Source organism: Ambystoma mexicanum, chromosome 2p, assembly GCF_040938575.1.
Source record: "Ambystoma mexicanum isolate Mex_15411 chromosome 2p, UKY_AmexF1_1, whole genome shotgun sequence".
Lineage (NCBI taxonomy): Eukaryota > Metazoa > Chordata > Amphibia > Caudata > Ambystomatidae > Ambystoma > Ambystoma mexicanum.
In genome coordinates, this window is record NC_090923.1 from 1,143,747,659 (window position 1) to 1,143,775,307 (window position 27,649).

The following is a 27,649-nucleotide window of genomic DNA, read 5'->3' on the forward strand; positions in this document are numbered from 1 at the left end:
CCCACGATTATTGCATAGAGTTGCACTAGCCACCTCGAAATCACCCAACAAAGAGCAGACTCCTATCACCAGCACACTTCCAAATCCTGCTGCAAGACGTGCAGATCCTTCTGGAAAAGGGCGCTGTTGAAGTCGCTCACATTCACCAGGTAAACAAGGTTATTTATTCAGTATACTTCCTTGTATCCAAAAAGGATCGCGCCATGCGCCCTGTGTTAGACCTGCACGCACCTGGTTAAGCACAGACACCTCTGTGGCACAAGAGCCATGAACACATAGATCTTCCATTGTCCCACTGCAAGCCTTCTTCCAGCCACAACACTTGAGTGTCTTCAACTGATCAGGATCATGTTTGAAATGCTACAAGGAGATGGAGTAGCACAGTGCAGAAAGAGAATGAGATGTGCATGGAAATGGCACCTACCCTTCATCTGGCATGAATGAGGGAAGTTTGCCTACAAGGATATGTTCTCCGCTTTGGTGGAAGTCTCCCCAGTCTCACTAGTGGCTTCATCCCTGCTGGACTATTTGTGGCTCACCAGATGTGCATGCAAGTGGTCAATCTCTGGAGTACGTTTATTGGGCTGGGGGTAGGTTCCAATCTCACACTTCACTGAATCCAAGAACTTTCCTTAGGAGTCCAAGAACTTTCCTTAGGAGTACAACTAAAGACACACCTGCATTTGTATTTGCACCACATGCTAGGGAAGCAGATCAGGCCTTTGAACCATACCCTGGAGCTGCAACAGGATTCATGGTAGAGCATAGTGGAGATGCCAAACAGTAGTCCAGAGTGTAAGAAGGATCTCTGCACTACAACAAGCAGCCCCTCCCTTCTTGGGTAGCTTAATGATTTACTATTATCCAATACAAATGTTGTGGGCCTAGCATTAGAACTCATACTCGCGCACATTTACATTTAAATGTTGCATCACACTAAGACTAACAAGAATGCACATTTACACTAAAATGTCTCTCCAACCCAATTATTATTAAGCTATTTATTGAGCGCATACCTAGCTTCGGGAAGCAACAGCGCGCTTTAGAAATCATAGGGGAATGGGAGAAGGACACAGTGAAGGAAGCAGAAATACAAGGGAGCGGGAAATCAACAACGGGCGAGGGTGGGCAATTTGGCAGTAAGGGATCTGCAGGCGATCAGCCGAAGAAACAGTGGGGAGCAGATCACCCAGTCTCAGATAGGGTGGGGAGTGGGGCACTAGGAATTTTGGGAGAAGCCTTTCCTTGAAAAGGGTGGTCTTGAGCTCCTTCCTAAAATATAGAAGCATGGGAGGGAGTATGATGTTGACAGGAAGGAGGTTCCAGAGTCTTGGGGTGTAGAGAGAGAATGCCTGTATTCTGGTTATTTGCTTCCTGCACCACTGTAGGCCCAGTCTGCACATGTCCTTACTTCTGGTGTATCATAGGCCCCCGAAGATGCTGTGGTTGTCAGTGAGTTAGCTTGGGGACTTCTGGGTGACCGACTTATAGATGATGCAGTAGGATTAGAAGAGGATACTTGCTTGCAGTGGGAGTCAGTGCAGTTCGGGGAGGGTCAGAGTGATGTGCTCGAATCTAGCAAGTCCTTTGATAGGTCGTGCTACAGAATTCAGGGCACATCTCAGTGTGCTAAGGCAATTGCCGGAAGGCCTTCCAAAAGAACACCGCCACCTTCCAGGTGGGAGTACCAGGTAGTTGCGTTTTTTGTGTAGTGTGCAATCAGTTGGGATGTTGGCGTCCATGTCGGTGGATCATGCCGAGCATGTTAATCAAGAGTTGAGGCAGTGGATTTTTCAATGGAGCAAAGTACATGTGGGTCAGGGAGAGGGTTGATGCAGAGATTGATGAGTGTGAAAAGGGCTCCAATACCATTGTTGGACTTGGCTATGATGTTAGGGTTATAGTTGTCTTTGGCAATCGGGACCAGCAAAATGTGTGTAGCATAGAGGTTTTTGAGCAGGGTGAGGTTGGATGCATTTGCTGGATTTTGTGGAGTGTAAATGTCTGAAATCTATACTCCATCCGGTTCACACAACAATTGAATATGTTTGTTCTGAATAGAAACTTGCAGTGTAAGTGCAACATTAGTTGTACGTCGTCTTAATTATCATTGGAAGTGCGACAATGAAAGTGATTACTTTCTCCAATTGTAAATGGATATTTCACATCGGTCTCTTGAGCGACAGTACGAATTATGAAATTCACAGAACTGCTAAGGTTTGGAGCCCTTTTGTCACCTCACACACCCCTAATATTAACTGTTGGTGCTATGAAAAACATACAAGATTGATTGTACAAAGGTTTAGCTCTGAGCAAACACTGGTGGACCTGTACGCCAAGAGTAATAGTTTAATAGTTTATTTATAGAATATTGCATTTGGAACACTAGCTCTCACTATACAGCTTCTCTTCCCAATAACATAATACTAAGGGAATATTTAAAAAATAAGATGACTCATGGAAAGTTAGTGGTGCCAGGTACAACATTATTAGATCTGTTCGTACCTGTAGTCTATGTGATAATAATGTTTGAGAAACCACCAAGCATTTGTCATTGGCTTTAAATCTGTACATAGACGGGCTTTGCTGGCAAGTGGTAATGTGAAAATCACCCCGCTTGGGGAGATGATCTTTGGAGTAGCTATATGAAGGGTGAGGACATCAATCTGATTAATTATTATCATACATTCTTGGCACTATCCAAAGTATAATTGATGAAATCTATTTGCCATAATTTACTATTGTTGGATATATCATCATTGCTGTATTACTGTATTTATTTTAACATACAGCTTTCCTTTTAAGTAATGTATAGAAAGTCTTGACTGGTATACTAATAATTTAAAAAAAAAAAACGCAGGATTTTTGCCATGCCTTTTCTGGTTTTCTGATGGTTTGTTGCAATCTCTGCAATTCTGGCTCAGAAACAATCCACTGGGAACGTCCTCTTGGAAAAACCAACAGGTTATTTCAAAGTTTGCTTGTAAAGGGCAATCCAATGGTAAAGTATATATCCCCAATATGTATTTACCCTCAAAGTGTAGCTCACTTGTCCATCCTACCAACCCTCCAGCTCTGTCCCAAGCATAGTGCACCTTTTCCTGGTCCCAAATAATTTACAAACTTGTAAAAAGGAGTTCCCATTTAGCTATCTGCAAGGTTCCCACTGGGTTACATGTACATTGTACACCATCAGGTGCTGTTTCCCACGTGATGCCATCTAGCTCCGAGATAGGTGGCACCTCTGTCTTGAAACAATAAAAAGGATCTCAATTTCAATATGGCGGCCTGACAACTTGTTCAGTTGTCATCTTGCAGCACAGAGGTTAACGATGTTCAGTCAAAAGTCAAAGAGGCCAACCTGCCACAATGTGAGGCAGCTGTTTCAGGTTACAAAAGTTCATGCAACCATCCTGGTAATGGCTACTTACATACAGCAAAGATTGTAGCCTTAACGCTATTTTGACCATTGTTTAGTTCAAGGCTACTCAGTGGCAGCCATTCTTGTTCAGCAGCCATTTTGTGAATTGATCATAATGCAATGTAAAAATATATGGCTAAAGAGCTATGCTTGAAACAGTTTATAAAACACTATGGGCCTCATTCCGAGTAGGGCGCAAAGGGATACCGGGCACCGTTAAGGACATCTGTGCCGGTAATCCCTTTGCACCCTACTACGAGTTCCCTTAGCGGGTCCCTTCCTTAACGCCTGGTTTCACCAGGTGTTAAGGAAGGGACCCGCTAAGGGAAATCGGAGCCAATAACGGTACCGTAAACTGCGGTACCGTTATTAGCTACTTCCCCCTTCCCATTGAGCCCTATGGGGGCTCAAAAGGGAATGGTTTGGTGAATGGGGACTTACCAGTCCAGTTCGACCTTGGCGGGACCGGTAAGTCCTCTTCTCACCAAACCGGACACGGTACCGGTATGGGAGGTAGTCATGGCGCAAATAGCGCCATGACTACCTCCATACTCGGAACGATGCCCTATATAATCCACAAGTCAATACATGTAAAAGCCACAACAGAAGAAAAAACGATTAAAACACCCTTTTCCACCTTGGCGCCCTGTCTCTGGAACACGCAACGAATGCAGATCAGAATGCTCTCCAACATTTTAGGAAGGACCTAAACATCCTACTGATTAAAGATTATCTTGTCAATCTCTGATTACTCTATTCAACCATACTTCTCTCCCTACAGAGATCACCATTTACCCAGCTCCCCCTAACCATCCTAGCTACCTCTGCTACCACCACACCCTACCTGTAACCCCTGGGTCTGCACCCTATGTACAGAACACCATTACTTCACAGTTAAGTGTATGCTTTAAATCCCACATTTACATTTATGAAATGTATTCTAGGATATCAATCCAATAAACTTAAGTATAGGCAAGAAATGAATAAACCGTTTGCACGTCTCAAACAAATATACATCTGTTTAAATATATGAAAACATTTCTGTGATCAGGCATGAAAAGAAAGATGGCCAAGTTCGTAGGTACCATAAATCTATGAATAGTAGTGGAAAACTTGAAAAGCACCACCACTGAAGGAAACCTTAAACTATACTGGATCTCATAATGTTACTGTTGACAGGACATTTAGTATTTCAGAGGGGTATGTGCAATATGCTAAAAATATGGAAACCCTGTAGAATAAGCTTAGCATGTGGAGCCTCTCCATGAGTTCTAGCATAGGATTTCAGGAATAGAGGACACTACTTAGTATGCTATCCTCACCACCTACTAAACACTTGTATCAGTGTCCTTGAGTCTTACCCACATTAGAGATGCTAGCCACAAAACTGGTGCCCCTACCTCCCAACACTAACCTACCCGAGTACCCTAGCCTCCATCCAAACATAACATGGTATACAAGCCTCCACCCTGGGTACCTATAAAATAAAAATCACCAGCCTTTCCCCTTGCAATCGGTGAAGGCTCATCTGGAAATATCATTATCCAAAGTAGACCATTGTAGACTAGTTGTATTTACCATTCTCTTTTTGTACAGACATCCAGGTGCTACCAGTTCAATGATAAAAGTCGACACCAATGGCATGGTAAGTAAATTGTGGCGCCATCTACACTTGTGTGGGATCTGTGCCGTCTGAAAAGAGCCCGTCTACGCACTTACCGGATAATCCCAAACTCATCAAAATATCCTCCACGGCCCTCGGTTCCAAAGGGTTCCTTGAATGTCAGCACCACACAGCTAATGTTGTCTCGGTTCCAGATTGGACCAAAAATACGATTTCCAAACCTAAGGGGGAGAAGAGAGCCAACAGTGAAAAGTGAGAAATTGAAGGGGGAGATGGAGCGAAGGAAGGCAATAAGCAGGTAGGAGGTAAAAGTAAATTTCAAGACAACTGGCTCAATTTGAGCACGAACAGAAGGATGAGGTGAAGAAAATGAAGAAGGGAGTAGTTTCTTACCTGTAACTCCATTTCTCCAGCATTGGTATCTTTCATGGATTCACATGCTTAGAATATTCCCCGTCGTCAGACTGGGAACCCTCGGTACACATATATATAGTCATTTCCAATAGGAAAAACTTCTGCCCTATCCCAGTCTGCGTCCTCTACGGGGCCGCCCACGTACGCCCCGTTGGACGTGATGGTATATAAGCCCCGCCCCCGCGGGTCCCTTCAGATTTCGACCCCTCCAAGATAACGGGGGAAAAAACTTGCTTGCATACCAATCTTCCACATTGCAGTCCGGGGAGGCCGGAGGGCGCATGTGAATCCATGAAAGATACCAATGCTGGAGAAATGGAGTTACAGGTAAGAAACTACTCCCTTCTCCAGCATTGGATCTTTCATGGATTCACATGCTTAGAATAGATTGTAAAGCAGTAACATCGAGAAGGAGGTGAGAGTGCAATGTAACTTACAGTCGTAGAGACACCCCCAAACACTACCGTTTACACCATGTATGTAAGCAACAACTTAATATACTGATACGAAACGGATTTTCGCCATACAATGCTATGTCATATGACTCAGTATGCACCCCTTGCGCACATATCTACCCAACCACTTATGTTTAGGTCAATAAACTATGCACCTCCATGTATACACTCAGAAAAACCAGTTGAGGCCAAATAATAATAACAATAGGCAGCATTTTACTTGAAACTTTGGCTTACCTCATTGAAAAAGGTGGCGAAGCACTGCCCTTCCCATTTGTACCTCATCCGCGTGCTGCTTTTCCAGGCAGTAGTGGCGAGTAAACGTGTGCGGAACAGACCATGCCGCCGCCTGGCAGATGTCCGTCAGCGGAATTCCTGCCCATAGAGCCACGGAGGAAGATGTCGATCTCGTGGAATGGGCTCTGGGACGATGTAGTAGAGGTCTCCCGGCCTTGGAATGACACAGGGTAATCGCCGAGGAGACCCAGCGAGCCAGACCTTGTTTGGAGATAGCCTTACCCCTAGCCGAGGGGCCGTAGGCGACGAATAGCTGTCTGGTGGTTCTGATATCTTGCGTTTTTTGTAGGTAAAATTTTAGTGCCCTTTTGACGTCCAGAGTGTGAAGAGCCTTCTCCGCCGTCGACGAAGGAGATGCAAAGAAAGTAGGGAGTACCAGGGTCGAGTGCTTATGATAGACCGACGGTACTTTTGGGATGAATGAAGGGTTAGTTGATAAAATAACTTTGTCCTTAAAGAACCTCAGATATGGAGGGTCTATGACCAGTGCCTGTAGTTCCGACATTCTTCTAGCCGAAGTGATGGCGACTAGGAACGCGAGTTTCCAAGATAGAAATTGTAGAGATGAAGAGGACATTGGCTCAAAGGGAGGCTTCATTAAGGCAGCTAGAACCGTGTTCAGACTCCACGACGGTGGGAACCGTTTTTCCGGAGGGAAGGTTCTAAACAGACCCTTCATGAAATGCTTCACTAGCCTGTCACTGAATAGTGGAGGGGACTGTCTTCTTCTGGTAAATCTTGAAACAGCCGCCAGGTGTACTTTGATTGACGATGATGATAGTCCGCTTTCCGCAAGATGAAGAAGATACGGGAGGATTTGCTCCGGAGTTACTCCCAAAGGTTGTATATTTTGTTGTGTTTGACACCATATACAAAACCTTTTCCATTTGCTTGCATATGATTTGTTAGTGGACGGGGCTCTGGCCGCCTGCAGAATCCTTCGGCAATCAGCCGAGACTTTTAGGTTCCCGAACTCCGAGAAGTCAGGAGCCATGCAGTTAAGTTCAGGCTGTCCGGATTGTGGTGCCACACGGTCCCCTCGTCCCTGGACAGGAGGTTCGGTACTTTTCTGAATGGTATCGGCTGATCCAGCGACAGATGAAGGAGGTCTGAGAACCATGGTTGCCTCGGCCAGCGCGGGGCCACTAGGATGACCCGGCAATTGTACCTGTGGATCCCCTGGATCGTCCTCCGTATGAGGGGAAAGGGAGGGAAGGCGTAGAGGAACTTGCCTGTCCACGGAAACGAGAACGCTTCCCCCAGGGAGTCTGTTTGGGGCCATCTGCTCGCGAACTGAGCACATTTTCGGTTTCTTTCCGTGGCGAAGAGATCGATCGACGGGGTCCCCCATCTTTCGAAAATTTCCCCGAGTTGAGTGGAGTCCAGCTCCCACTCGTGTATTTGTGACATCGTCCTGCTCAGGGAATCCGCCTGTAAGTTCTTCGCTCCCGGTAGGTGGTATGCTACTAGGGAGATGTGGTGTTTTAAAGCCCAGTGCCAGATCTTTTGAGCTTCCTTCGAGAGGGTCCTGGATCTGGTGCCACCCTGTTTTATCAGGTAGAACATAGCTGTCGTATTGTCCGTGAGCACTCTTACTTTTGACCCCTTGATGTGTGGGAGGAAAGATTTCAGGGCCCATCTCACCGCTCTTAGCTCCAGGACGTTGATATGTAGGCGAGATTCGGTCGACGACCACCTGCCTTGGGTTTGGTGACGTGACATGTGTGCTCCCCAGCCCGACAGAGAGGCATCTGTAATGATGGTGTTCTGAAATTCCGGCTCCTGCAAGGGGACCCCTCTGTCCAGGTTGCTTGCCACCTTCCACCATCGGATGGCTTTGATAACTCGTTCGTCGTCGACTATTATCTTGTCCGACCAGCGGCCTGTGGCCTGCTTCCATCTGTCTGATAGGAACTCCTGTAGAGGTCTCATGAACAACCGGCAGTTCGCGACTAGGTGGATGCACGATGCCATGGAGCCGAGGAGAGCCGCATATTTTCTTGCTGACAACCTTCTCTGAAAACGAAGTTGGCTTGTCAGGTGTTTGATTTTCAACAACCTTTCCCGGGATGGTTTCACTAGTCCCGTGTGGGTGTCGAATTGAGCACCTAGGAACTTCAAGCTCTTCGAGGGCTTTAGTGAAGACTTTTCGTAGTTCACTGCAAATCCCAGACGCTGTAGCAGTCGCAAGGTGGTCAATAGGCTGTCGTTGGTCGACGCTGGGGAGGATCCCCTCACGAGCCAGTCGTCGAGGTACGGGTAAACGTGATGCCCTTCCTTCCGCAGCCAGGCTGCTACGGGTGCTAGGCACTTTGTAAAGGTTCTTGGGGAGGACTTCAGGCCGAAAGGGAGCACAGTAAATTGGTAGTGTGTTTGGCCGACTAGGAACCTCAGGAACCTCCTGTGGTGAGTGCGCACCGGAATGTGAAAATACGCATCTTGGAGGTCCAGAGACGCTAGGAAATCGTTCTTTTGGACCGATCTGATTACCTCCTGTAGAGTAAGCATCTTGAACTTTTGACTCAGAAGGGTTTTGTTGAGGTCCCGTAGGTCGAGGATGGGGCGCCACTTCCCGTTTGGTTTCTTTACTACGAAGCAGCGTGAGTAAACCCCTAAGCCTCTCTGTGAGGCAGGTACTAATTCGATGGCGCCTTTTTTTAGCATGAGCGCAACCTCTCGACGCAAGACGCTTAGGTGTGGTTGAGACAGGCATATCGGTGGACGTTTTGGAGGTCTGGATTTGAATCTTAGGGAATGTCCCAGTCTCACCGTGTCCAGAACCCACCGATCTGTCGTAATAGACTCCCATTCCTCGACGCAACGTGACACTCTCCCTCCTAGAACGTCATTGTTGATCTTTTTGTTTTCCCGTCGACGACGAGTAAGTGGGACGTCTCTTAGAGGCCTGGAAATTTCTGCGTCGGGTCGAGGACTGTGAGGCGCGTCTATAACCTTGGGACGGATATGAAGACCTCCCGAATGCTCTATCCCTGGATCCCGCAAATCGTGCGTTTCCCGTAGCTCCTCTAAAGGGGCGAAAGGAACGAAAGGGCTTACCGCTTTGGAGGGAGCCCAGCGAGCGCGCAGTCTCAGAGTCCTCTTTCATTCCTTTCAAGGCCTCATCCACCTTTTCGCCAAACAGGTGGTCACCTTCGAAAGGCATGTCGACGACCTTATATTGCACCTCGGGTCTAAAGTTGGTGCATTTGAGCCAGGCCTGGCGTCGTAGAACCACTCCATTGTTAATTTGTTTGAACCCCGAGTCTGCCAGGTCCACCGCTATATTGATAGCATGGTTCGAGGCTTCTTCTCCTTCACGAACCAGGGACATAGCTGATTTTCTGTGTTCTTCGGGGAGGTGGTCCAAAATGGGTGCCAGTCTGTGCCACATCTCCCTGTCATACCTGGCCATGATTGCCAGGGAGTTCGCTGCTTTCACTGTTGACGCTCCCACTGACAGGATCTTCTTACCGAAAGCGTCTTGGCGTCTAGCTTCGGAGTCCGGCGGGGTAGAGCACTTATGCTGGGCCTTTGCCTTTCTCGTCGCCGCCGCCGATACCACCGAGTCAGGCGTGGGTTGCGCAGAGAGGCATTTTGGCGTCGAATCTGGAACTTTAAATTTCTTCTCTACGCGGCCTTTGACCGCAGGTTCCGAGAATGGATGCCGCATGGTTTGGACGCCCTCTTTCCATACGTGGTCCAGTATCGGTATCGAAAAAACGGAACGCCTATTTTTGCCCATGTGGTCAAAGAGGAAGCAGTCCTTCTTTTCTTCTTGTTGGGTCAAACCGAACTCCTTGCAGGCTTTTTCCATCATGGAATGGAAGGCCCCTATGTCGTCCGGTGGAGATGGGTGAATGGGACTTTTCGGAGGATCCACCTCCACATCCGAAACCCATGACGGGTCTCTCGACGGCGAGAGGGAGATATTAGAAGCTGACCCTTGTTCAGAGAGGGAGTCCGAGAGCTCACCTTCTTCCTGGACTGTTGGAGCAGTTGGGCCCACGACCGATCTAGTCGGGCGGTGTGAAGGTCCGGGCTCGTCGACGAGGGGAGTCGTTGGAGCAGGCGGGAGCCTTTCGTCCAGGGACTTCAAGAGCGAGTGCAAGGAGGAAAGTACCTCCATGGAGAGAGTAGCCTGGGCGTTTGGAGGCTGGGTGAAAACTTGAGAGCAGGTTGCACCCGAAGGAAATCTGGGCCGTAGCCCCAGGTCTTCCGGGCTCACTATTCTGAAGCCGTCGTCCTCTTTGGAGGCGATCGAAACTGGCTGTTCTTGTAGCAGTGTGTTGGGTAGCCCCATGTCGAACGTTTCTGGCCTCCAGGCCTGGAACTCCGTCGACGAGGGAATCGTCGTCGACGATGAGCCCGTTTGAAAGGCGGGGGACTGTGACGGACTGGGCACTTGGATCGTCGCCATCGTCGTCGTCGACGGAAGGCCTGCAGGTGGCTTAGGCGGTCCCGCCTTCGCGGAGCTCTCCCTGTGTTTATCCGCCTCTCTACTCGTAGCTGATCTTTTCTGATCGCTCGAGGAGGATTTTGGCCTGTCCTTGTCTTTCTTCGACGAAGAAGAAGAGGAAGATGATTTCTTCGTCGATTCTTTCGATGAGGCCTTAGAGGAATGACTTCGAGGCACGTCCTTCCCCGTAGGCCGTGATTTTTTGGCCGGAGGTTCCGACGGATGTGAGCGTCGGGAGGCTTCTGATGTTTTCGCTGAGGCGATACTGCGCACCGATCCTACCTCCGATTGAGGGTACGCTCCAGCGCCGTCGTTCAGCCACGAGACCAGTCGCCGATTCCGGTCCTTCAGGGTTTTTTGGGAAAACCCCTTGCAGATATCACATTGGTCCGCCGAGTGGTGGGGGTGAAGGCAGTAGATGCAGTCAAGGTGGCCATCCCCTTCATAAACCTTCTTTAGACCGCACGTGGCACACGGGCGGAAAAGAGGCTTACCCGACATTATTGTCAAATTAACTAACAAAACTCGTAGGAGTTGTGGATCAAACAGACCAACTCGCGGGAGTTAGAAACAATCGATAAGTATTTGAAGAAAATACACGAGGAGATCCCACTATCTTTGGAGACGGTTGAAATCTGAAGGGACCCGCGGGGGCAGGGCTTATATACCATCACGTCCAACGGGGCGTACGTGGGCGGCCCCGTAGAGGACGCAGACGGGGATAGGGCAGAAGTTTTTCCTATTGGAAATGACTATATATATGTGTACCGAGGGTTCCCAGTCTGACGACGGGGAATATTCTAAGCATGTGAATCCATGAAAGATCCAATGCTGGAGAAAAACAGTAATCAGTAGAAGGCTGAATGGAGGAAGGAGATTTGGAAAATGTAGGGAAAAGCGCAGATCGGGAGAAGAGTTAAAGGGATGTGGGTGAGAAAGGAGAAAGAAATTGAACACAGAGTGCTAAAAGTGGAAAAAGAGGTGGAAGAGTATGTGAAATGAGGAAAGGTTGGGAGAGAGAGGGACAATGTTGAGAATGAGGAAAGTGCCAGTGAACACAGGGTGAGAAGTGAAAGGGTTGGGAGTAAATTAGAGGGACAAGGGGAAGGAGACGTGTAAAAATGGAGTCTTACAAGTATCAGAGTGCAGTGACAATGGGAGAGGGGCAGGGGAGGGGGGAAGAAAGAACTACTGTTAACATGATAGATATGCAAGGGGTGGTTGAAAGAAGGAATTCCCGAACAAAGGGTTCCTGATTGTGTGGACCAAAACATATTACAAATGGTACTAAGACTGAACCAGAGTACGGCTCAATGTTACATAAGCAGCGCACCAAAGCACATGGGGAGATTAAGAGCAGGATTCACTGAAGCACCATGAGGTTTTCTAGAGTGGGCATCCCAGTACCACTGTGACAATGAAACGCCTGCAAGTGGGCAGATCAGGAGTTTTTATTTTTTGGCTTGGACCCAATTCCTTCCAAGCAAAGGAATCCTACCCTTTTTCTATGGATGAAGGGAACCTTATGGTTGGTCGGTAAAATCATTCTCTAGCGGTACATACCTGGTGATAATGGCCCCACTCCCAAGCTTTTAACTCTGGTGGCAGGCCATTATCACCCGGTACGGCCTAGCACTCAAGATAGCATGGCCATTGACACCCTAGAAAAACTCTGGGTGCCAATAGCTTATTTTGGAGGGGGAAAAGTTCCAGAGTGTGCCCTCAAGACACGGAGTGGCAATACTGAAACATGTAACAGCATCCATATTAGGGCAACTACTGGGAGGAGTTTGGCATCCACTAAACTCAAGCCCTAGGGCTTCCCGATAGTTGTTGGAGAGTTAGCTTACCTGGAAGAGGTGGGTCTTCTAGGTCCATTATGGTGGCATGGTGGGCTCCCACTGGTTCTCCAACTGCTCTGCTTGAAGTCTCAAACAACTGTGTTCCTCTGGAACCTACCTTTAACGCCCAGTATCTTCTGCTGCTGTACTGGGCCTTACTCTTCCTTCCGATCACTGCCTCATCACATGCTCGTGCCCCCTTCCTACTCTATCATTCTGGTCCACAATGATTATATCAGATCTTCCTTCCCAGGTAGTGCATAAAGCATCCCTAAAGGACCTCACTTATTTTAAAGTGGCTTTCCTATGAAAGCCACTTTATAAGTGAAGTCTTTTAGGGATGCTTTATGCATTGGTTCAAACGGTGGACACAACATTTAGATCCCAACCTGGTCGCGATTAGCTACCAGTGGGTGTACCGGTTCAGCTTCCTCCATGAAGGCTTTCGTCACTAGAATTCTCCACCAGGAGATTTTATTCTGGGATGTTGTATAAGCCGACAGCTGCTGGATGAACCTTCAGGGAACTGAATACTAGACACGAGTAAATGAAGGAGGTATAACAGAATATATGATGGTGAGCAATCAATAGGATCGATGTTAGACTTTGTATACCATATGACAAACCTCTTCTATTTATTAAAGTACCAATGCCTGGTATTAGGTTTGCATGTCTCCTTTAGGATTTCCATTCATTTTTTTGGTAAATTGCAGTGACCAGATTCTATGGCCTCAGAGCAAAGCTACTAAATTGGCAGTTTGAGGATGCGGATGTAGAACCTGCCCCTCACCTGGTGACAACAGGTTGTGGGTGGGGGGGGGGGTCATCTTTATCGGTGGGCACATAGACATAGTTAGAAGAGGGGAGTACCAGGTTTGATTCAATGAGTATCCGTGTTAAATGTTCCTGGTGCATCTTGGGAAGCACTTTCTGTAAGGGGTGGAGGGAGTGTAAGCAAATATCCCTGACCAATTGATGCATAGTGCATTCCCCAGGGAGCCCCTGTACGGATACCTGGAGGTGTAATTTGTCCAAAAAGGTCTGTAGATGGTTGCCCCCATTGAGCAAAAATGCGGGCGTACACAAGGTTGTGTTTAACTCCCGCTCACTAGATGTGCAAGAAGCCATACTGCCAAGCAAGCGCATGGATTTTCGGACTCATCTGCCTACCAGACACGTAACATGGGATTTGGCTTCCTACGTTTTTTTTAATCCACTCGTTGGAGGGGTAAACTAGCATTAGGTTTGTGTTGATAATGGACCCCAGAAATTGCTTTTCCTGGCTTGGGAGGTTAGACAGGATTTTCTGTTGATTGAAAACCCCAGTTTGTGCAAAGGATCTGTAGCTGGAGTATGTACATCTGCGACATACATCTGGATCCTCCCCTGTTATGAACCAGTCGTCCAGATAAGGGTACACTGGAATGCATTACCTACAACTGTGTGCTGCGACTACTACTACTACTTTTGTGAACACCCGAAATGCTGAAGCAATTCCAAAAGGGTGTGTCTTGAATTGGTAATGAACTGGTCTCAGTTTGACTCATATGTACTGTGAATTGGGAACATAGAAATATTAAAGTATCCATCTTTCTTATCTAGAATTACCAGATAATCGCCCCTGGAGTAGGGGAATGACCTCTTGTAATGTGGTCATTCGGAAAGTTTGTGCCTTTACATATTTGTTTACTGGTGTGAGATCCAGTGCTGGTCTCTAGTTTTGTCTTCCATTGGAACAAGAAGTACAGAGAATACATACCTCAGTTTACCTGTGATCGCGGGACTTATTCCATTGCTCTTTTTTCGAGCAGTGCCTGCATCTCTGCTTGTAGAAGCAGTAGGTGTTATGGTAGCATTCTTTGGTTCCTCTTGAGGTCTTGTTCACTGCGGCATACAGGTATTCCATCAAATTCATCACAAGACCCACTTGTTGGATATCATTTTTTCCCATGCATGGCTGTATGAAGTTATTCCCGATCATTCCCTTCCTTTGGAACTAACCCACCATACGGAGCTCGTTGGTTGCCTACGCAACCAACAATCTGGATTCCAAACATCTAGAGGCACAGAAACTGCTCTCCTGAATAACTGAAAAACTGGACTCTAATTCACCTGCTGTTCTCATTGTACCCGATCTCTCTTCGGCTTTCGATACGGTCAACCACACCATCCTCAAGGCGGCTCCATGATACCCTGGGTATCTCAGAGCAGTCACTGGACTGGCTGACCCTTTCACCCTGGCTCTTTAACATCCATCTTGCCCCACTTGCTGACCCGATCTTCACCTTCTCCCCACACTTCCAATGTTATGCAGATGACACCCCACTCAAACTTCCCTCTCAACCTCTTCTACCATTCATGCCTGCCTGTCTGCTATCCAGTTTTGGTGCACCATTGATCTCTGTTTCAATGCCAGCAAGACTCAGATCTTTCCTATTGGGACTCCTGTTCCTTCTTGCCTCACTTCACTCTGGCCACCCTCTATGGGCTCTCCCCCACCGCTCCTTCCTCCGAAGCCAGAAACCTTGGAGTCCTCTTCGACTCCTCTCTCGCTTTCCTTCCTTTCCTTCCTCAGATCCTGGACCTTGCCAAGAAGGCCCATTTTCAACTGCACCTCCTCAGGAGGTACCCTCCCTTTCCTCACTCTTCCCCCAGAAACGCAATGTCTCTAGAGCTCTGGTACTCTCTAGGCTGGACTATTGCAACAGCCTCTTCCTTAATCTAGCCTCTTCCACTCCCCTTCAACCTCACCAGCAAACCAGAATAGGGCTGCAAGACTTACCCTTGGCCTGAAGCCCAGGGACTGTATCTATCCTGGCCTCTCTTTACTGTGTAAGGAACTCATGGTGGCAACAGTAAAGACAGCCACAGTGATCACAGTTCAAGGGTGTTTATTAAACTGCATGCAGGTTGAAAGAAACCCACTAAATCTAAACCTAAATTTAAGATGGGAGCAACCTTCGATCCTCAAATGAAGATAATTGTCAGAAAGAAAAAAAAAAAAAAAAAAAAAAAAAATCACCTTTACTAAGAAATACCTATTGCCAAATCCTTCCGACTAAATCTATAAAGAGTGTGGGATAAGGGTTTTCAAAGGAAGACGTGTTCACCAATCTTTCAGGATGTGTTTGTTTGTCAGGGGTCTTCCTTCCCCACGTTTTGAGCACAGGACAAGGTGGAAGGAACTCTTGAGCACAGCACACACAAGCTTTCCCAGCACGAGCTGACAGCTCTGTATCAGCTATCAGGTTCTTCGATGGTTATGTTTTTTCAACAAAAGTCTCTCGTCTTCGAAGGCCTGATGTTTTCCATAAACAAAGTTCTATTCCACGTTTGCCTTGGGTGATGGGTCCAATCTGGGTCCCCCTCTTCCAGACGCAGACCCCTTGAAAGTTCCTTAATGATATTAGGACCTCAGATAGCTATGCTCTCTTGCTTTCGAGGGCCTGTCAAGTTCAAACTGGCCAATACCGCCGCAGTCTCTACCTCTCCTGTCGCTCCCAGGCCCTCTGTACGGCCCTGGCTTCTCACTTCAGCTCTAAAACTCAGGACATCCTGTCCACCCTTTCATCCTCTCCTCCTCCCTCCACTCACTCCTCTTCCGCCGGCCATCCCTCCTCCCTTCTCTGCCTTTCCTCTCTTCACCCCCGATGAGATTTCCAGACAAGCCCCATCTATGAAAACCTTGTCAAAACATGTTCTTCCCTGTTCCTCCAAAACCATCAAGGACCACATTGACACCCTCGCTCCAGCCTTGCCCGACTTCTGCAGCCACTCTTGCCAGTGGAACCTTCCAATCCCCTCTGAAGCACTCGTGCCCCCCCTCTCAAAAAACCCTCAGCCGACCCTCCCTTCCAGCTAACTATCACCCAATCTCCATCACTCCTTTCCTGGGCAAACTCCTCAAAAAGCTGGCCATCTCCCAGCTTAATCTTCACACTGAATCTGTTGGTTGCCTCCATCACCATCAGTCTGGCTTCAGAGCAGCCAGAAGCATGGAAACTGCTTGCCTGAACATCCGTAAAGACCTACTCTTTAACCTTGATGCTAATCTCCCTTCTGTCCTCATCCTACTTGATCTCTCTTCTGCCTTTGACATGGTCAACCATGCAATCCTGCTGAACCGGCTCCGTGATAACCTGGGCATCACTGATCAGGCTCTGGCCTGTTTGACTTCTTTCCTCTGACCGACCTTCCCAGGTCCAACTTGGGTCCTTCCTTTCCTCCATCTCTCTCTCCACCTGTGGTGTTTCCCAGGGGTCTAACTTTTCTGCCTGGTTCAACCAATACCTGGCACCTGTCGTCCACCGCATTGCTGCTCTCTGCTCAACTTGCAGTGCTATGCAGACGATACGGCTCGCTTTCGGGCTCCCCCTGCTGCCTCTTCTCCCCTCATCCCGGATTGTCTGTCCGCAATTCAGGAGTGGTGTGCCACCAATGATCTCTGCCCGAATACCAGCAAGACAGAGATCCTCCTCATCGGCACGCCTGTACCTTCCTTTCCTGACACTCTGACTGGCCTCCCTTGGCCCTCTTCCTTCTGCCACCTGTGAGGCTAAGAACCTTCGAGTCATCTTCAACTCCACAATTTCCTTCTCTGCTCAAATCTCCGACATCTCCAAGAAGTCAAACTACCAACTGCACCTCCTCAGAGGTATTCTTCCTTTCCTCTCCTTCGCCCGGAAGCTTAGTCTCCAGACCTCTGGTTCTTTGTAGGCTCGACTACTGCAACCGCCTCTTTAAATCTGCCTGCCGCTACTCTGTCGTCTGCAACTCATCCAGAACAGGACTGCAAGACTTGTCCTTGGCCTCAAGCCCAGGGAATGCATCCCTCCAGCCCTGAAATCTCTCCATTGCTCTCCCAGTGGCTGCAATGATCAAGTTCAAGACCCTCTGCATTGTCCACAAGGCCTTCTGGGGCCTGGGACCACAATACCTCCAACTTTCTCTTCGGAAGTACCTTCCTACTCGAGCTCTTCGCGCCTCCAACTCCTTGAGGGCCAGTCGCTTTGCCAAGCAACGAGTTCGGGGCAGATCTCTCCCTCTCTTCGACTGGCGCCTCCCTCTGGAACAGCCTCCCTGCCCCTCTGAACCTTGAGCAGAGCCATATCCGGTTCCAGAAGCAACTCAAGACTTTCCTCTTTGCTTCTGCCTTCTTTCTTCCTCTTCCCTGCCGATCTCCCGTCTGATACTGCACTGGTCAACTGGCTACCCTTTGAACCATGGGCCCAGGTCCCTGCCCTCCCAGTTGCAGCCCTGCACTGCCTCCGGTCAACTGTGCACTTGGGTCTGTATCTGCATCCCTATAGTCTCCCTACCTGCACTTATCAGACACTTGTTGCCTGCACCTAACCTTGCACTGCCGCCTGCTGGCCGTACTACTTGTTCTTTGATGTTTGATCCTGTGTCTGCACTTGCTCCTCACCTTCCCCTGGCACTTTTCCCCTTCCCTCTCCCCTGCTCTTCCTCAATCTCAATGTCACTAGGCCTAGTAAGATCATTGCCTTGTCCTCCCTTAGTTTCCCCTCCCTTGCCTCGTGGCACCTTGAAACACTGTATAGGCGCGTTATAAATACCATATCAAAGTAACGAAACAAAAGTTCAATCATAACGTTCTCCTCCTTATTCTGTTGATAGTTCTTCACCCTGGGGTTCCCCCTCTTCTGGGCGCAGACCCCTCCCGAATCTCAGCCTCCCTTTGCTGGGTTCACTATGGCTTTCAACTAATTTACAAATCTTGAACATCCTTTTAACAGTTCCTGTGGACATCCCTCAGCCGGGTTCACCTTTGCCAACACATTGTTTCTTGGGACTTTAGACTTTGCCCTCTTTGTCAGCATCCCTCTTTCGGATTCACGCTTGCCACTTCACGTTCACCTTTACTTTTTGCAGGATTCGCGGCCCTTTACTTTTCAAAGGTTTTCTCTTCTTGATGCGGGATTCACTTCCCTTGCCTTCTTAGCAGTTTATCGGTCAAAGACTTTCGACTGTACGGGGCTTTTGCTAGGCCTCCTGTATGACCACTTTGACCTGCCTTGGCAGCTCTCCTATGGCCTTCTGGTATCAGTAATTTCAGCCAACATACGGGATTAACAGAGTTTCTTTTTTTTAATTATTTATTTGGTTGGTTGTAAAACAACCTTTCAAATAATTAGTACAAAAGGAATAACAATATAATACAATCGCATAAAATATATAATATATTCATTATTCACATAATATCCAAAAAGGAAAGGAGATTTAATAAAATAGAAAATAGGAAAATAAAAAGATAAAAGATAAAGAAATCCTAAAGCAAACAATTCATATACATAGTTAGCTAACTATAAGGAGAATTACAAAGAAGTCAGAAAAATATTTCTATGCAAACAAGCAACGTACATTCTGTGATCATGCTTGCCATTGCAGTTATTTGCTTAATTTGTGATTTGTGTCAATGTTAACCAATGACAAAATAGTTTCTAAATATTGCGATTCTGACTGTCAATTTTCTACTAGTAAAAATTACAAACCAAATTTCATCTTCAGTCATGGGAGTGTACACACATAATAGACCTTGAAAATAAGTTTTCCTTATTGATGTTAACTCAGGACAAGTAACAACCAAATGTTTCAATGTTTCAGGACATTTCTCATGGAGCAAAATCGACAATGACTCGAATGTTTTGAAAGGTAACCCCTTCTTGCCAATATTTCAGCTGTTGGTAACAGATTCAGTCTAAATCGCATATATTGTTGTCTAATATGCGAAGATGGAAATGTTAACAGATAATCAGCCATTACTTAATTATATTTTTTTGATCCAAATAAATGTCCGTCAAAGTCTTTATAGGTACAACATTTTGCTCTGTTACAAATCCAATCGTATTGGAACAATTTCGTTTTTCGCGCGATTAGGATTCGTTAGAAATGTCTCGATTGATATACACGCATCTGACAGTGCGTTTAGTACATAATTTCGCCACTGTAAAGGAAATGTATGATCTGAGCTAATATGATAAGCAAGAGCGCACAAAATATTCTTTGTTCCAAGACCCAACAGACATTTACGAAAAAGGTTGCACATTTTCCATAGTAGTTGAGCAGAAAGTGATATTAAACCTAATTCAAAACGGATTATGGATATTGGAGTGCAGTTTGGTAATTTCAACACTGATTTCCAGAACTTACTCTCACAAACATCCCACAGTTTGCATTTTAGAGGTAGTTTTGTTTCGGCCCCATACAATAAAATCGGGACCACCTTACTTTGATAAAACATCATGATATGTTTGCATGAGAATCTCCCAAATTTGAATACTAGAATGTTTGCTTGCGATTTCAAATTCTGCAATTTTGCATTCAGTGTTGAAATAAATCATGCATCTGAGAGAACATTATACACCATTGTGCCCAGATATTTGTATTCAGGTACATTCATTAATTTTATAGTCTGCAGATGCCAGTTATAACATTTTAGGGAAATGGACTTATTTCGGTGACAAGTTACTACTTGGGTCTTTTCAAGATTGATTATGAGATTGTTATCTGTAGAATACCTTGATAGTTCATTCAATAAGTTTTGCAATCCACTGGGAGTTTGCGATAAAATCAAATCATCTGCATAAAGCATCCATGCAATTCGTTGTCCACCCATTTTTGGCGCATCATTTATAGAGTGCATTAATAGTTCACCCAGATCAAGGATAAAAAGGTTAAATAAAAGAGAGGCCAAAATACAACTCTGTTTAAGCCCTCGCTCGGTCAAAATAAATGCAGACAATAGATCTCCTATCGTAAGTCTGATCTGTAATGTCGTGTTGGTATGCAATTGCTTGATGATCGAAATTAGAGAGGAAGGACAACCATACTGAGCCATTTTATCATACAAGCATATCACGATCAACAGAATCAAAAGCCACCCGAAAATCAACAAACACAAGATACAATGGTTGTTTTCGGGTGGCAAATTGAGATCCTAGGATATTCAATGTCATGATGTTTGGGGATGTCCCCAATCCCGAGATGAAACCTGATTGAAACGGATCTCTTCTCTCTCGTTCTGACGCCCACCTGTTTAAGGACAATTCGATTAAATATTTTCCCCGGGGCATCCAACAAGCGAAATAGGCCTATAATTTGCCAGATCTGATCCATCCCCCTTTTTATAAATCGGGAGTATAATCGAATGTTTCCATGATTTTGGAATGATTTGTGTTTGAATGATGTTTGAAAACATGGTATACAATATTTCAGACCATAATTTAGGATGTTGTTTTAAGGCATAGTTTGATAAACCATCTGGTCCTGGGGCACGCGACTGACTCGCTTTGTTTATATAGTACTCAATGTCTTCTCTATTAAAGCTCAATGCAAATTCATTAATAGAGCTTCCTAAGTGACTATTTTTTTTACTTACTGGCTGTTTAAATAAATCTGTATAATATTTAATCCAGACTTGCTCAGAGACATTGTTGGATTGATATTTAAGTTGATGTCCAGCAGTAGATTGATTTAGACTGGCCCAAATTTGAGCTTTGTTCTTCCCAGCTAAAGCTTGTAACATGGAAACACCATTGTTCTGATATAAAGAGGCTCTATACCGTCGCAACCAATTTTTGTCTTGTGTTGATGTTGTTTAATATTGCACCTCTAATATTAGGCGATAGTTTCATGGCCTCTCGCTTGTTAGAGCGATAGATGGTTTTAGCTGTTTGTACTGGTTTGTTAAATACATGTAGCGTTTGCAATTCGGGCATTATACATTTTTTCCTCTTCGGTTGGAATAATAACATCAAGTCATGATATACAATTTCATCACATTGCACCTTTGTTGCTTTAGTGACCTCTAAAGCATAAAAATGACTAAACCTTTCCAAGGAACTTTCAGACCATCGTAGTCTATTGCCTCCACTATTTAATGAGACCACACTTGCTGGACAATTGTCTTTTCGGTTAGGCAGAGATTCATTCATCTGCCAATTCATGAATAGACAATTATGATCAAAGTCGTCGGTAGAATGGAAAATTTAGTTACATCAGTAATCATTTCTTGACTTACATAAATGTAGTCAATGATTGCTGTCGATTTTCCTCTATGCCAAGTTGGTCTTGGAGGCAAGTCATCAGCAAATGTTCCATTCAACATCTGTAAATTCCGTGACTTAATAAAGTGATTCCAAACCTTTAATCTAGAATTATGTACAAATTTCCCCAAACAATGTATATTCAAATCTCCTGCTAGAATGACAAAGGAGACAGTATTATCAAGACATACTAAATCCAAAAGATTAGTCACATCTCTCATGAAAGTATTTACAGAAATACCATGGGGATTCCAGTAAGCATTAATCAGGGCATAGGCTACAGTGTCTATTTTTTAGCTTTACCATTTGCAGGAAGGGATTTGGAGATATCCACTGCTCAGATTCGATTAGCGGATGTTGTTTTATAGCTATCAGTAGTCCAGAAGTGGGCCTACCGATACTCGATTTTTGTGCTACATTTAAATATACATCGTATTTATCCCAGATTGGGACTGTTAACCATGTTTCTTGAAATAATAGAATATCAATATTATCCAGGTTTGCATTTCAACTGTTTAATAGGTGCTGGTATCCCCTCGTATTCCAGCTAACAAGAGAGATGTTAACTCTACCTACAGAGTGGCTTAGTTAATGCATTGTTTGACAGTTGAAACAGTTTCTCCAGTCAGCACCCACTTGGTGCCTCTTCCCTTAATTTTACATTTCTTTGAACTTTTCTTTGCTTTGCCACTTGGCGACTTTCATTCAACACAGTTTGGCTTATCGTTCACTCCTTTACTCACCGGCTGTGATGAACCGATTTGGCTTTCTTTGTATCTGGAGTCAAGACCGGTACCACGGTAGCAGGCATTTCCCTCTGTCCTGCTTATCTGCATAAGCATGCTCTGTGTACCGTTGACATTTGATGCAACACACTTGAGCTATTGTTTGCTCCCTTGTTACCTCTTACGAAGGCTTTGCAGGCCTAGGACAGAAAGGGCAAGTTCGCTTCTCTCCCTGTCACCCTGTTGGTTCCCGTCTTTCTCCTTCTCTTGAACTGCGGGACTCGATTAGCTGTCTCGTTGTGCGGTCTGCCTGACTCCAAGTGTGCTTTCGTGCTCCACCTTTTATCCCTGGGAAGGGAAAGGTGTGTGATTCTGGACAATTGCCTGACTTTGCCTGACCCTTGTATTGGGACACGTCAGGTAAACGGCTCAGGTGTTAGTCCGTTGTCTTTCGTGTTGTGCGAAAGCGTTTGTGTATGAAAGGGGGGGTGGCAGCAGTGTTTAAATTAGGATGGGGAAAAGGTATTGAAGAAGGAAGATACCGTGTCTCACCCGTTGGTGTCCCACTCCAAGGTCCCCCCCCCCCCGAATCCAGGTGATCCTCCCCCACTGGTTCACCCCCAGGAACTGGATCCAATAGCAATGGCTGTGTTCTGGCCACCTACCTGGATGACAGATCCCCGGGAATAGCTAGGGAAGACCTTCAGGTTTCTCGCATATCCTTCCCCTATGCAAGGTGGATATACCTGTTCCTTGGCTGGGTTTCTTGTTGTTAAAACCGGTCAAAGAACAGGGTTGGGAGCTGTCCAGGAACTCTCGCATATTCCACTGATCAGTTTTTACAGAGGTGAAGTGGTCTTATCAGACTCTCTACAATATCCTATGAATTGGGTTTCAAAGGCCGTCTTAGGTTTTATTAGTTGCACGTTTCCCCAATCCCATATTGGAGAGTTTTGGGCATCATTTTCCTGCCAGGATCTCTGGGGCAGAAAATCTCAGAAGGGGGGGGGTGTAGACTGGTGTAAGAGAGTAGAAAAGATGGGGAAGTCTCACCCCAGAATAACTTCTTCAGGGAGCCCTCAACTATGGCTGATGGTATTGCACAGGACTTGCCACGGATTTCTGTGTGTATGAGTATTTTAGGATACTCTTTGTTGTCTCCATGTACACGAGTTACTCGGACCATGGTCGCGTGGTATAGGTCTTGTGTTGCAACTAAAACAGCCTGTTTAGCAGTCTGCTTACTAGCAGAGTCGATTAAAGCTTTTACCAGTTTCCCATTCACCCAAGACTTTTTGTATGTGAACTCGGTAGGGGTTTGACATAAGCAGATGCTAAGGTCTCCAGTTTTTTCCTCTGTTCAGTTTCTTCCCACTGCTCACCCTTCAAACAGCCTATTTTCATCAGTCCGTCTTTTACATTCTTGGGACAATGTCTAGCTAGATTTCCTGTTTCTCTTCAGGAAAAACAGACCAAAGGAGGTTTGCTTCCTTTTACTTCCTCCCTTCTACTTTAGTTTTTTGGATCAGTTTTCCGGATCTCTACTCCGGTGTTCAACCTGATGGCTAGTAATTTCTGCCGATAAAATGCTGGTTTGTCCTACTCTTTTCAACAAACATTCCTTGATAGGAAGGAGGCACTCTGTGCAAAATTGAGTAGCTGATATGATGTTTGGAGTTCCCCTTTTAACAAAGATCCCAAATAGCATCTCTAAGGTTCTCCCCCCACCCTAGTTGTTCGTCCAGGCGTTCGAAGTTTAGGAAAACATTTCCCAGATCTTCGCCTTCAAGATATAGTTGGAGGGCGCCCTGTGGTAATAAGGGCCTTGCTTCCAATTCAATTAGTCTAGTTAAATTTTCCTGGAGTCTGTTTTCATCCTGTATCTGATGGGCTGTTAATTGGGCGATATTGACTAAGTCGGCCATTTCTTCGAGGGGTTTAAGGATTCCACTTGAGGTGTCTGAATCAGATAAACAACTCTCGACCCCTTCGGATAAGGTTTAAAAATCCTCAGAGTCCTCTGATTCTGAGTTGGTAGAAGGGGTGGACTGGGATAGATTATTTTTTAACCCTGATGTTCCTGCCGCCGATGGAGACTGAATACCGGGGGGGGGGAAACGGAACAGAGGGAGGAGGATTTAGAGCACTGGGTCTGATAGAAGAAAAGACCGGCAAACTTTTTGAATTATTCGGTCCCACGGTTGTAGGTTATGAGAGAGTGGAAGGGTAAGTCATAAACAGATCCGGTTGACTAGATGGAATAAGCACCTGAGAGGACAACACCTCTTTCCATGTGGATACACGGTCAGAATCTAGGAGATCAACTTTATGCTTGGGTTTCAATGGTTATCAGTTTAATCACATCCCACCCCCGACACCATATGTAAGGAACTCAAGGTGGCAACAGTAAAGACAGACACACAGGATCACAGTTCAAGGGTGCGTATTAAACTGCATGCAGGTTGGAAAAAACACCTAATCTAAATGGGAGCAAGCGGCAACCATCAAATGAAAATAGGGCAGTCCATGTGGCATCTGGTCAAAATAAATGGCCTATACCAAGAAAACCTACTGTCAAATCCTTACAACTAAACATGGAAACAGTGTGGGATAAGGGTTTTCAAAGGAAGAAGGGTTCACAAATAATGTCAGGATAAGTTTGCCAGGGGTCTTCCTTCCTCATGTTTTGAGCACTGGACAAGGTGGAACGCTTGAGCACAGCACACACTCTAGCTTTCCCAGCCAACGGTTCAAGGTTTCTTGGACCTCGTTAACTAGTTCATCTATTTTGTTCCATTGTGCATGGTTTTAAGTGACCATCTGAACTGTGGCATTGGCAATGCATATCTTATATGCAGCAGACATAGCTACCTTTTCCCCCCCATAGCATAGACCCTTTTGCTCCTCTCATTGGGTGCTGATGCAGTAGATGCTAAACGTGTCCCTGCTGTTTATGGATAGTAGTTACCACCAGTGAGTCTGGTATAAGGTGCCCACTTCTATATCGTGGATCAAATGGTGCAGACAAACCTCTTCTTGATATGGGGGTTAACTGCTTTGGTGAGAGCTGGAGTAGCCAGTGAAGGAGCAATACTCTTCTTAACGGACTGTAATGGGGGAAGATACTGCCCAGTTTCCTTTCCTTGAGGAACTCTTCAATAAAAATCTGTGTCTTTCGCAAGCTCATGTGTTATTTATTAGTAAGCGAGTCAAGATGTAGTTGGAGCACTAGAATGTGCACTGTGCTTGATCAGGTGAAATTGGTGTTACCCTGCTTTGTGCGTTGGGGGTTCTGATGGGATGGTGCCCTTCTGTCCCCGATAAAGTTTCAGCAATTCTACAATTGGGAACCCTTGTCACATGTATCTATGATATTAACAAGACACAGTCTGAGTTTGAGCAGCCTATATTTATTCTTATAGCCAACACATTTTCTGACCCTCGTGAAGGTCCTCAATACAGGCAGCACTAATAAACTCCCAAGTGACTTGCACCCCACCTTCAGAATAGCACTCTGCAACTTGCACATAGAGTAATATGCCCCCAACATGAAATTACCTTGAAAATGACCCAGGAGTGTCAAAATATGACATTTTATCCAAAGCCCTTTGGAACTTCTCCTTGGCCCATGTGGTTTTCTCGAGTGAGAAACAAAACTCCTATTCGGATCCCTCCCACCTCAGTAAGGCTAGAACCTTGATGTGAATGTGTTTTTTCGACATTCTTTACTCAGCGCCAAATGTGTGCGTTTAGGGGTCTGGGATGTTTTCAGAACCGAAGACGAATGGGAACCTCTCAAGGAGGAGCCTTTATGTTTAGATTTTTGTATCGATGCGGATGTCAGAACAAGCGTTGATAGTTTGTGAGTCGGTGTGTTTAGACTTACTATAATTCGACTGCCGGCTTAGTACGGCTCATGTGAGTTTGTGTGTAGCCTTTTTATCTGCAGGCTAAGTCTCCATAGCTAGGCCAGATGTATGCCCTTCTGAGCTGGGGACCGGTTTATGTGAATCCAAACTTCCATAATGGTAGTCTCCTCGGTATAGCTTTCGAAACCAATTCTGTCTTGGATCGGTCTCTACGTTTCCCACGACTGCAGAGGATTCAATGGATGACTCAGCATGCATCACGTAGGCCACCTAATGCTTGCAACAACGATCCCCAAGTGTCTGTCTTAAACACCTCTCCTCCTAATGATCCTGTGTGTGCACCCTTCCAGGGAAATGTTTTATTACATGAGGGGCAAAACTTGAGTATTCTCCATCGTTGAAGCTGGAGGAGAGGGGGATAAATAAGGGGAACATATAAAAAAGGCATTTGAAAATAGTGTAACGAATGTGCAATGTTTTCCACCTCTCCCTACTGTAAGGCCTGAAGGCTTGGAGCAATAATCATCGACCTTCTGGATTGAAGACTCCAGTCACCAGAGATTTTGCTGGATGCAGAGTCTACAAATGGTATTCAGTGTCACGGTAGACTAATAACATTGCTCGATATTGAGCGCTACGTGACTAATCTATCACAAACTCTGCATATAGCGACTAACTTGTCTGGGGCCGCCGACGCGTGAAGGGTCATGGGATAATATTACTAGAACACCCTAGTGACACCCTTTTTTTTAACTTGGAAAACAAATAATGTAATACTCCGCACCAGCCACTAGATGTTGGCCTATGCAAAGCATACCTTTCTTAGAAGATCCAGAAGCCTCCGAAATATATGATTAATAGGAGTCCGCTCCTTGAGATAGCAGAGTAACTGTGTAAAAAAAGTGGGTTTAGTAGCAGTTATTTTTGCCGTTTAGACCGACTGACAGAGCATGGTGGATAGTTTATTGAATTAAAATGATCTTTTGACGATGTTCAAGTCTATGTAAGCCTCTCATGAATAACAGGATAATTTTTGATATGCATCATTCGTGGCTCATTTTTATGTGATAGGTTTTAATGTTATGTGAGGGACCAGGAATGAGACGTGGCCTCAGTGGACTCATGGTTGTGGTTTTAGACTTATTTAAATAAAAAGGTTGGAAAATGCCCTACTGTACCTACTCCAGGAGGCATTTCCCTACCTCAACAAAAAGTCTGTCCAAAGCAAACTGTCCAGTGTCTGAAATCCGATCCTCGCCCTCACATTCTACAAGTAACTCTAAAAGGTGCTAAGGGTAATGTCTCTGGTCTTGAAATGTGCACACATTTTCAAGTTTAAACAAAATATATGATACATTACTCACCGTAATCGTATTTCTGATCCCTGCATCTGCTTAGATTCACATGCTATGAATAGGCCGACATCTAGTAGAAGCTGCAGAGTATTACTGTTTTCAAAACTCAAAAAGTGACGTCGACAGG

The 27,649-nt window shown here is 45.7% G+C and overlaps 1 protein-coding gene across 2 annotated transcripts in view; it reads right to left on the reverse strand.

Annotated features, from left to right (window-relative positions):
* The window catches only part of G6PD (glucose-6-phosphate dehydrogenase), a 440,636-nt gene that overhangs the window by 199,567 nt on the left and 213,420 nt on the right, over positions 1–27,649 (reverse strand). For both annotated transcript variants that reach the window (XM_069645233.1, XM_069645234.1), the window contains exon 7: positions 5,141–5,266. In XM_069645233.1, coding sequence (XP_069501334.1) covers positions 5,141–5,266 — 126 coding nt within the window. The remainder of the gene's footprint in view (positions 1–5,140; positions 5,267–27,649) is intronic.